Source organism: Liolophura sinensis, chromosome 5 (genome assembly GCF_032854445.1).
Source record: "Liolophura sinensis isolate JHLJ2023 chromosome 5, CUHK_Ljap_v2, whole genome shotgun sequence".
In the NCBI taxonomy this organism is placed as follows: domain Eukaryota; kingdom Metazoa; phylum Mollusca; class Polyplacophora; order Chitonida; family Chitonidae; genus Liolophura; species Liolophura sinensis.
Window position 1 is genome coordinate 9129423 of NC_088299.1, and position 12490 is coordinate 9141912.

General features: G+C 40.4%; 1 protein-coding gene across 1 annotated transcript; it reads left to right on the forward strand.

The window, feature by feature from the left end:
* Positions 1-731: 731 nt before the first annotated feature.
* Positions 732-2033, forward strand: LOC135465431 (3-galactosyl-N-acetylglucosaminide 4-alpha-L-fucosyltransferase FUT3-like). The gene has a single exon (XM_064742671.1). The coding sequence runs from the start codon at positions 732-734 to the stop codon at positions 2031-2033; it is 1302 nt and encodes a 433-aa protein (XP_064598741.1).
* The last annotated feature ends 10457 nt before the right edge of the window (positions 2034-12490 follow it).

Here is a 12490-nt window from a genome sequence, read left to right on the forward strand (position 1 = left end):
TGCTGGTATACTTATGGCTATGTTGATATATTTATGAATATGTTGGTATATTTATGACTATGTTGATATATTTATGAATATGTTGGTATATATATGACTATGTTGGTATATTTATGAATATGTTGGTATATTTATGACTATCTTGGTATCATTATGACTATGTTGGTATATTTATGACTGTGTTGGTATATTTATGACTATGTTGGTATACTTTTGATTGGGTTGATATATTTATGCCTTTTATATTTATGGCTAACTTGTTTATTTGGTTCTTGTGTAACCATACACCCAATAATTTTTCATTTACACAATGATCGTCACTACAGCACTAGCCCTTCATCCCGCCAAAAACCTTGTCTATGTTCTCATCACAAGTTTTTCCCCCAATAGCCGCTCGTCAATAAACTCTCAGCACTGGCATTTACCCCATCCATCATGACCTCTCAGTGCTACTCTTTTCTCCAAGGCTCGCTCTCTCAATGGCCTCTCCTTAGCTCTCAGCACTAGCCTTTCTCTGTAGTCCGCTTTGCTCACAGAACTAGTTCTCAGAACTTTTTCCCCATCCCGACAATAATCCCCTTTATACTTTCTGCAGTAGTTTTTTCATAAAGAGGATATTTTCTTGGGCCTTACAATATCCTGTAGGCCTTAACTGTAAGCATCAAAACACTACACATCCATAACAAATGTGTTTGTTTCTGATCTCGTAGATCGTTTGCAGCCAAGGAAAGATGACGATGAACCTCAAGGACTTAGTTAGCCTCAGGAGAATGTTAATCCCTCTGTTAATGATATGCTTCGTGGCATTCGCCTGGAAGTTGGATGTCATGTCCAGTTTTTCATTGGATCCGAAAGTATTATATTTGTACCCTTCTGTGAGGCCGCCGAACATCAGCAGGAACCAGGAGCTGGAACACATCGACAGTTCGTTGACACCAGAAACCAACCAAAAACACAATCAAATGAGGAATGCGTACCTAAAACGACTAGCCGGACTTCCTCGACCAGAGTATCGGTCAGCAAAATTGTTCAAAGAATTTGGAGAGCCAGTTTATAAAATGTTACCGTCCAATTCCACAAGGGTTAAACAAATATTGATGTGGACAGGATTTTTCGGCAACACCAGCTTTATCCCTAAAAACATATCAGTTGGTAAAAGCAAGTACTGTATAGGGACACACAACAGAACACAATTACTGTCGAGCGATCTGGTGATAATGCACGCTAGGGATATGAAGCAGGGTGCAAAAAGCTTGCCACCTGAACGACGCTCGTTCCAGAGATGGGCTTATTTCGTGTTGGAATCGCCGTTTAATAGAGGGCTTGATGTTCGTCAGTTCAACGGAATATTTAACTGGACTCTAACATACAGGGATGATACCGATGTTGCCATGCCATATTTTCATGTGCGAAAACGAGAAACACCATTAACGCCAATAAACTATAGAAAATTATATGCAAATATTTACAGGTCTAAATCAAAGCTCATCTCGTATGTGAATAGCCATTGTCACACACCTCATTCGAAAAGACTTGAATATATGAAAGAACTTAGTCAGTATATTCCGGTTGATATGTACGGGGGTTGTTTTAAGCTTAAGTGCCCCAGACATAATGAAGAATGCACCAATTTGTTGACTCAGTATAAATTTTATCTGGCAATGGAAAACAGCAATTGTCGCGACTACATAACAGAGAAAGTCGGTCAGCCGTTGTTTGTCTGGAACGCGGTTCCGGTTGTGATGGGTGGGGGCGACCCCTCGGATTACGAACGACACCTCCCGCCGGGTTCCTATATCCACAGTTCTGGGTTTGAATCGCCTAAAGATCTAGCTAACTATCTGCTGTTACTGGATAAAAACCCAGCACTGTACGAGATGTATCACCAGTGGAGAAAAACTCATGACGGCGACAATGATTTGGTTGCAGGATTTCGCGACGTTTGTCAGGCTTTGTACGATGGTGGCACAAAGCCCAGTCAAACGTACCGAGACTTTTCTGGATGGTATGCAGAAGACACATGCAAGCCCTAGCTGATAAAAGATCAATGATAGAGCATAAAATCTATACTTGATAAGATTATGATAATTTTTTGTATTGATCCCAAAACTGAAATCTGGGCAAAGAAAAAGTACTGTCTGATACAAAATCTCGCGCTCCAGCTGTGTTGTTTTTGTATCATGTGTATATGTATCAAATCCCATTTGTTAAATCAAGGGGTTATTTGGGTTCACAGCTCAAAACTTAATTTGGGGCCCCCGTGGCTCAGTTGGTTAGCCCACTAGCGCAGTGTAATGACAGCCCAGCTCATGCTAGCTTCCTCTTTGGCTCTACGTGGGAAGGTCTGCCAGCAAAATGCGGATGATCGTGGGTTTCCCCCGAGATCTGCCCGGCTTCCTCCCACCATAATGTTGGTCGCCCTCGTATAAGTGAAATAAGTCGTATAGTGTAAACAAATAATAAACCTTAATTTTGTTTAAATTATTTAATTAATAAATAAATAAAACTTGATTTTATTTATTTATTCGACTGCTGTTTTATGCCGTATTCAAGAATATTTCACTTATACAATGGCGAGCAGCATTATGGTGGGAGGAAACCGTGCAGAGCCCGGGGGAAAACCCACGAAGCGGCCGGTCTACCACCTGTGCTATCGGGCCCGGTTTGTGAATGTTAGGCTTGTGAATGAGAGACAGTTAGACCGATGATCTGTAAATTAATGCCAACAAATAATGCCCAACATTTTAACAAGTCACTTGATATACTAGGACATTTTCTACCTTAAAGGAAAAGACCTTTAAAATTCGAAGTATGCATCACTAAATAGATCACTTTAAACTATGCATAAATAGGCTTTCATTTATTTTTTTAAGGTTTTTGTGAAAAGAGTTAAAGGCGCTCAAACATTTGGATTCTAAGGTGGGTTTATGGGCCATACTATCAGAGGTTAGGAACGAACAGGGAGTTTATCCAACTCTGATCACGACACGGGATGCTGGAATAACTCTTTTTACCCATGAGTGAAAGATTACTGAAATAATGTTACCAAAAATTCCTTCCTTCTGGTGAACATTAGGAAAAAAGGTGATGTGACGTCAGAATTTTCAAATATTTAAATAAGAAATAAATGAAAGTATTTTAGGCATAGTTTTCAGTTGTCTGTATGATGAACCTTACTTCACATTCTAGATTTCTTTTACTTTAAGCAAACAAAGAGCTCGAACTCAAAACTCTCCTATGCCATTTTCGGACAGTGAATTTGCAAGATTATCCTGCCTACATTGTTCTCGTGGCTTTGGTGGCACTGATCGGTCGACGGGGTCTTTTCGTGTAGTCTTACATGACTTTTGATACACATCACCAAAATGACATCTGTCGCACGTGGAAAAAAAGTTACTAATTTGGCTGATTTTGAAAGTTCTTTTGATCTTATAAAGGCGGTTTTAGCTAGGTTTGTTTTGAAGACTGAATGAAATCCAACTGACGAAATGCAAGTTTCAACACTAACGGTGATATTTCATGACATTTATATGCCTTTGAAAATACACTTTTGTGGACGAAATATGCACTACTATATTTTCAGGTCACATGCACCCGTTAAAGTCACTACAACTTGCCAGAAGTCCGTGGTTTATCCCAGCCAACCTGGTACCCGAAACCCATAAAATGTATTAGGGGACAATTCTTGAGTATTTCAGCTAACTAAATATGTTGACATATATTTTGATAAAACTTTTGATGGTTATTTACAGGTTATTATGGGCTGATGGTAGTTATTTGTAAGATAACAGCAGTATGTCCTTTGTTATTCCATGTATTCTTATGAACCTAGTCAATACACTCAACAAACTAATCTGTTAATTTTAATAGAAAGCCTGTTGTCTGAGTGATGCCAGAATGTGTTATTTTATGGTAACATAATACTGTTTCACATTGCACATAATATGCTGTTAGTGTAACACAATCTTTATGTTATATTAATATATGACTAATACACGCGCTATAATCAATTTATTTATTTATTTGATTGGTGTTTTACGCCGCACTCAAGAACATTTCACTTATAATTTCACCAGCATTATGGCGGGAGGAAACCGGGCAGAGCCCGAGAGAAACTCACGACCATCCGCAGGTTTCTGACAGATCTTCTCACTCACGGCCGCTATAATAAATAGAATATTCTGCCACACTGACATACATTCTGGCATCATTCAAGCAAGAAACTTTTTAAAAATAATTGATGTTTTTGAGAGTAATTATTAATGGTGTCATTGTCAACTAACTTCAAACTTGTATGTGAAAAGATGAGCAGAGCGGTGTAGTCGAGTGATGCATAAATCCGCATTTCAACCACATCGTTGTTGAACCCTTATTAACAGGCGCTTAAACGCCAAACGTCTTACCCGATAAAATATTCATTAAAGAAAGCTGAAATGAACAAAAACAATATCTCTTGCATTTCATGGCGGAATTTGTGTTCTTTGTTTTGTTTCTTGTTGTAGAGTTGGAAAAGTACTAGTACGACAACGCGGTTACATTTATTTTTTGATTGATATTTTACGTCATTCTCAGAGAAATTTCACATATACAGCGACGGCCAGCATGAGACTTCGACTGCATTGGCGGGAGGCTTCTGAGCTTATACTCTGTGGTAATACGCTCCAAACGATATTAAATGTCAGTTTTGTTGTTTCATGTGTAACGTCACCTTCAACATTGATGATGACCAATTTCATAATCTGGGCGTTTTTTCTTCGGACTGAATGAAACTCATAGCTAGTGAAATATCTAGCTTTATAGTCCTGAGATATGCCGTCTGAAGGATGAATGCTGGCCTATTCAGACAGCCAATTTTATAGGTTTAACATGCCCCGATACAGACTGGAACATGTTCCGACTTGGACTGCACAATGGTCTCGCACCTACTGGGATAGTCCTGGCAAGTTCCGATCTAGAACAGCACGTGGGTTTCACACCTTGTGAGACTGCCAGTTTTATAGTCCTGGCAAGTTCCGACTTAAGATTGCACGCGGGTCTCACACCTAGTGAGGCTGCCAGTTTTATAGTTCTGGCAAGTTCCGAATGAGAAGCGCACTTGGGTCTCACAAATAATGAGATTGACAGTTTTATGGTCCTGGCAACTGCCGACTTAGGATTGCACGCGAGTCTCACACCTAGAGAGAAATGCTAGATTTTTATTCTAAAAATAGAGTATATGAGGTGGCCCAACAAATAGCAGCTTTAAGATTCCTCTCAACTTTTTTCTTTCGAAGTAAAAATTACTCTAAAGAACAGTTTTTCTTAGGTTCCAGCTGTCAGTCCGAAAATCAAAACAGCTTTGTTGGGGAGTGGGTTGGAGCAGAATTGGGGGAGTTAAACTGGTTCTCCGTCCCCAGTATGTTCATCGATGACGTAATTTTCGAATATTTCCGACCACTGACGGAAAATATGCCTAAAATAGAGGGATTATTAAGAAATAGAAATATGCCTCAGAAATCAAATTTTTTCTACCAGTAATTGCTTTTGCCATATGTTTTTTTTTTTTTTAATTTTCATAAAACCTTGCTCTTTGTTTTATAGCACTTTTTCGTGTATGCTTTAATTTCAGCCCACGTGGTGGGTTGTTTCATCACAGGCCCTGTACAGTGCTATCTATTCTATATCCAAGCATTGCAGATGTCCTGTGTAAACTTTGCCGGCGGCCATTGCAAAAGGAGGCTCCATTGTTCTTCCACAGGTCGTCAGCCAGCTGTATTGTGAACCAGTTATTCATGCCAGCATTAATTATAAAAGATGTTTAATTTTATGTAATTTGTAAATGGGTTTTCGCAATCATGCAGTCTCCCGTGCATCACAAGCTTGAACAACAAATGCAGCTTTACCCAAAATTATTCTCTACAACCGTGGATTTCATGTGTTATAAGTAATTAGAAAAATGTCAAAGGGCTGATTAGGCGACTCATAGAATCGATCAATTAATGCTGGCCCTTAACGCCATTTAAAATGATCCGTTATCCGTGATCAATACGGCGCATATATGTTGCATACTTCGCAATAACAAAATAAAATATAATAGCAAAGGCCCACACGTACAGTATGTAGTATTCCCAGAGAGCGGAGTGTGGCCTAGTTAAGAAAAGTGCTTGCCTTACGGTTGCATCGATTCCTCTGCTCAGACTTCATGTGTAGCTGTGGCGGGGGTCAACGTGGCCTAATGGTGCAATGTCCTCCAAGCCTCTCACCAATGCGGTCGCTGTGAGTTGCGGTTGAACGCTGTGGCCGAACGCGGGAAGGTCTGAGGATGGTGGTGGCTTTCCCTCAGGTTCTGTCCGGTTTCCTCCCTCCAGAATGCTGGCCGCTGTCGTATAAGTGAAATATTCTTGAGTATGGCGTAAAACAATCGAATAAATAAATAAATGAATGTGTCGCCTTGGTGACAATAAGCGATCGACATCGACGTTTGAACAGTTCAACGTTGTCTTAATCTAATATGGTGTGCATATTTGCTCGTCACACATGGGAAAGTTAGTCAGTATCTTGTCAAAGGTCTGTGGTTCACGCCCCCGATAAAATTGACACCATCGCGTAAGTCAAAAGTTCTTTACTGTGCCGTTAAGTAACAATCGCACAAAAGAGTCAGTTGCTGAGACACACGAGGACGGGTGTGGGTTTATTTGATGGGTGTTTTTCGCCGTACTCAAGAATATTTCGCTTATACGACGGCGGCCAGCGTTATGGAGGGAGGAAGCAGGGCACAGCCCGGGAGAAACCCGCGACCATCCGCAGTTTGCTGTCAGATCTTAACACATACAGCCAGAGAGGAAGCCAGCATGAGCTGGACTTGAACTCACAACGACCGCATTGGTGAGAGGCTCCTGGATCATTACGCTGTGCTATAGCGCTAACCAACTGAGCTAACTAACCAACAAAAAAAACCAAAACAAAAAAAAAAAACCCACAAAAAACAAAAACAAAAAACAATTGCTGGGGCTCACCAGATGGGGGTTCAAAACCAGATGGGCAACAGGTAATCTGTGTAATTTTCCGCTCCGCCGCTTTATGGGCGTTGGTAAAATAAGCGGTCGATAACATTCGCGTGGCTGTTTGCGTAGTCTAACGTTCCTTCGAAGGCCACTTGTTTACCAGTAATATAGCATGGTTATCTGCAATTCGCATGTTAAAAAGCTCGTTAGTGGATTATCACGGGCACTCTGGTTTTTCTTCACCCAAAAAAAGAATCCAGTTGTTGCTTGTTCGGTGCGAGCTTTAACATTTATTAGGTAGCTGGCCAAGGGAGTAGAGGTGGCGTTCTGTTACAATGAACCTCACCGCACCACCGCATAATCAAAATTGACCGACGTTAACCCTGAATCAATTAATATTAATACCAAGAGTGGTCTTAATCTTTCATAAGATTGAAAAGCAGTACAGAACCAGATAATACTTCAGTTCAGCCACCTGCATTTATACAGGATGGCATCAAATGATACTTCTGTCTCTGTTACCTTTATGGTCCCAGATGATGCATACTTCAGTCTAGTAGTTTGTATTTAGCTACGTGATTGCACTAATGCTACAACCTGTAATTTCAGATGAGGTGGACCTAGGTCATACTCACCATTACATCATTACAGATGGATCCAGGTTATGCTCAAACTGAACATTAAAGATGGACCCAGATGATGCTCGAATTTAGTATTACAGATGGACCTAGGTCATACTCATCATTACATCATTACAGATGGGTCCAGGTTATGCTCAAACTGAACATTAAAGATGGACCCAGATGATGCTCGAATTTAGTATTACAAATGGACCTAGGTCATACTCATCATTACATCATTACAGATGGGTCCAGGTTATGCTCAAACTGAACATTAAAGATGGACCCAGATGGTGCTCAAATTAAGTCACAAACTTTGGATCCAGATGATGCTCAAATTTAAAAATAAAGATCGACCCAGATAGTGGGCAAATTTAGTATTAAAGATGGACCCAGGTGGTGGACAATTTCAGTATCAAAGATGGGCCTAGATGACGCTGCATTCATTCTTCATGATTGACCCAGATGATGCTCAAATTTAGTATTCAAGATGCTCAGACCATGCTCAAATTCAGTATTCAAGATGCTCAAACCATGCTCAAATTTAGTATTCAAGATGGACCCAGATGATGTTCGGTGTCAATTCATTCCGAGGTTCTCGACATGCTCCAGTTCAGTGGATCGATGGCTATACACTGTGGTTGTACACAGTGATTATACAGGACGACTGTACACTGGGGTTATACACAAGGGTTATACGGAAGGGTTATACAATGTGGTTATAGTGTGGATCCCCAGTTCAGGGGATCGATATATGGGGCTTTAGTTACTGTTTTGATTCATTACTATAATAGTAGATATAAAGTGCTTATGAAAATTTAATTTGCTTCTCGCACGTTTGGTCGGGCACAGGCGCCGTCCCAAGAGATTGGGTGCAGAGTTTATTAAGTGACAGCAAAGCCAGTGGCAGTTCAGTGCATTTGAAGTTGTCTGTAGGTTTGGTCTATGTTGCTTGTAGTACACCGATTTTACCATTAAAACCCTGGCATTTGAAACGTATTTTTGCTTGACCACATGGTGTTTGGTATTAACTTGCCTGCCCGTGTGACCATGTTTGACGAATGTAAAATGGTATTACATATCAGCATGACGATGAGGCGTATAATAATTGCATAATTTTTTTTTTTTTTTGGTCACTGAACTTTCACATCTGCCGTCTGCAGACACCAGAATGCCCGGATCCCTTTGCTCGGACTGAGACAACTCCAGTGAAATCCATGGAACGTTCAACCTTGTTTGATAACCACTCCTGTCCCTTAAGCACAAGACCGTCAATCAACATACACGAAAGCATTGAGGAGCTGGACATATCGCTTAAAGAGGTAAGAATTTGGAAACTTCTCTAGATTCGAGAATATTTACCACAGATGTAATATACTGTTAAAATGTATGATTTAATTTAGTTACTCAGCTAGCACGCCCCTAAACTTATCTACATACTAGTAATCCATCCCCCCCCCCCCCCCCCCAGGTAATTTGGGAAATACATTCACTGGGTATAGCACAGGTTGTAATGGTGAAAGCTGACTAAACAGTCAGACAGTACAGTAATCTGGCCCCTAATTGTCATCAGAAATAACCATTCTCGCCACGATATGGCTGTAATGTTGTCGAAATGGTTTTAAACCGTAAGCATTCAATTCACACCATGCAGTCAACAGATCTCCTACAAAAAACGGAGGCAGATGAATTCATCATCACCCATTGAACTTAAGCTTCTACAACTACTGAATGTTTTTTACCTCGGTTTAATTAGCCCTAATAATATGGTTTATTTATTTATTTATTTATTTTTCTGTTTAACGCGATAAGCATGTTTTCACTAAATATACGATTTAGGCCAGTTTTATGGGTGGGGAAAGAGAGTTTTCCCGGGTGTAAACCACCGACCCTTGGCAAGATATCGACAGATTGCTACGTCAGACGTACAAATGTGCATCTCATACAGGTCGAAGACAAATGGTATTATATGGAAGTTAGACTACTCAAACGGTCGCACGAGTGTCGTCGACCAATTGTTGTCAGGAAATAAGACCGTGAGAATCTGCAATCGCTTGCCTTCACGTGCCCATGCAGTCGCGCACTGAATTCATGTTGCAGAGGTCCGTAGTCTTTCGACTACTACCTCTGCTGAATGAGTTCAAAAATCTGACACAGAGGCAAAATTAGCATAATCCAAAATGAATGTACAATCGTAATCCGTAACATGTTGTCGTTGTACAGTTGGTCCCACACCACGGGACGACTAACGCTCTGCACAAATGGGAAAGGGGAATATGGGCTAAATCTAACCAAATCTTAATGATTTATGTATTTATTTTGTTGCTGTTTTACGACGTATTCAAGAACATTTCATGTTGGCGTTCAGCATTATGGTGGGAGGCAACCGGACAAAGCCCGGCCTGTATAATTGTGATTATACAGTGTGATTATACAGAGTCATTGTTGAGGGTCGTGATACACTGTGGTTATACACGGTGGTTAAACAGTGTGGTTTTACACTGTGACTATAAACTGTGGTTATACAGTGTGGTTTTACACTCTGGTTATACACTGTGGTTATACATTATATCATTTTACCAATAACTTAGTCATTACTTGTGCAAATTTGAGTGTCCAGACAAAAGCAAAGTTCGAAATCAATTTTCATTTTCATTGTTGTAAATGGCATTTAGCTACATGTAGTGCGGCCCATGCCATTTCAGTGAATTTCATTCAAATGTATTATGAGAAACATTCATTGGCGTGGAGTGCGCTTTTACTTCTTTTTTCTGCACGTATAGGTTTCGACTTTTATATCGTCTGGCGTGGTCTGACCTGAATCTAACATATAGTCCGTGTTCCTTTAGAAACGTATTTGAAAGTTGATCTTGTGGAACTATACTGGCACATTGTACTACACATAACAAAGAAGACAAAAACTCAGCGGTAAATTTTACCACATGATGGTACAGGCATGTAAAAAAGAGGAGATCATAAATTATTTCTACCTTGAAACTGCAGACTTCACAATATATCGCCCTGCAGGAAGGCAGGCGTTGTTCGACCTGCTGTTATCTGGACGATTGTTTAATAAGAGATATGTCCCCTCACCCCCCACCCAACCCCCACCCCATGTATCGATTCAGATACTACACCTCCACTTAAAGAACCCAAAGAACTCCGATATGGTTGAAGCTAACGGGAAGTTAGAGGTAATATTATATCTGTTGTAAATAATGCAAGATCATCGAGTGATTTCTCTTCCAAGTTTAGATGCATTCGTAGTATAATTCATCCTTTTCGAAGACGTCCAGAAAGCGGAAAGTGACATACACATGTCGTATACACTTTCAAAAAATCACATAACATGGCAGCACTACGGAAGCCGGCTAAGGCCATCATCGTCCCATCATTCGGCGATGACACAAAGCGATAGCACAATGCTGCGAAGTAACGGCACAATGGCACGAAGCGATGGCATGGTACCATCGCTTCGTGCCATTGTAACATCGCTTCATGCCATCGTGCCATCGTGCCATCGCTTCGAATTATGGTGCCAACGCTTCGCGTCATTGAGCCAACGATGGTACGGTGGTGGCCTTATCCGGCTTCCATACAACACATATAATATAATAATAATAACACATTTGTTTTCTCGGTCAGTATATTAAAGATACAGGATGTGGTGCTGATTTGATCATGTGGCAGAGCAGGGACATCAGTTTCATGGAAATTAAGCACTTAACAATTAAATACTTATAGTGTAATAATGATAATAACAATAATACCAAGAATTATTGTTGTTGTTGTTGTTATTATTATTATTATTATTATTATTATTATTATTATTATTATTATTATTATTACCACTACTACCACCACTTTGAAGTCTATACAACCCAGTTATCATCATCATCATCATCATCATCATTACTACTATTACTACTACTACTACTACTACTACTACTACTACTACTACTACTACTTCTACTACTACAACTACTTTGAAGTCTATACAACCCAGTCATAATATTATTCTTCGGGAGTAGTATAAAGATTCAGGATTTGGTTTATTCATGTGGTGCAGGACAGACTTCAGTTTCAATCAATGGCTACTTTTTGTACAGTGTGCATCTGAAAACCCGGGTCACCTTTTGATGCATGTTTTCTTGGATAGATTCAGTGCGGGGTAATTCCATTCAACTAAATTGCCAAAAGATCTGCAATATGCTTATAAGACTACAATTGCCAGTGAGGTCAAGGGATCTAATCCAATCCTCTCTGTTTCAGCTGATGCTGATCAGGATGTTTGTCATGTATCTGGCGAAGGGCGGTCGTTTACTCAGAGCGCTCAATCGGTTCCATAAACCTGACAGAACGCGTGAAAGCGTATTCCGCTGTACGCCAAACGAGTGAAATAAGTAATTTCCAGGTTTCATTCATGAATCCGTGTATTCATTTTTAACAGATAGAGTCGTTTACACCATCTACATGTTGTATCGAATGTTTTGTTATACTTTCTTTATTTTGGATATTTCGTTTCCCCTCAGGAAATGTCCAAGACATCAGGTAATGACGAGAGGCCGTAGGTGGTTACAGGTCGGCCAAGGAACCTGGCACTGTCAACGAACCTCACCTAGTTTGCTAACCTCACCAATTCTACGAAGCCCTCTCAACCTGCGAAGCACACTCAATTCGGCGAAGCCCTCCCAATCTGCAAACTCCAAGTTTGCAGACTGTTCCCAGTCTGCGAAACTCACCAGCAGCCTGCCAGGCTCATCCAGTGAAACTCCCAGCCAGACAATCTCCCACCATAAAGCTGGCCGCCGTCGCAGAAGTGAAGTATTCTTGAATACGGCGTAAAACTCCAGTCAAATAAATAAATCCACCGATCGAGATTACAAC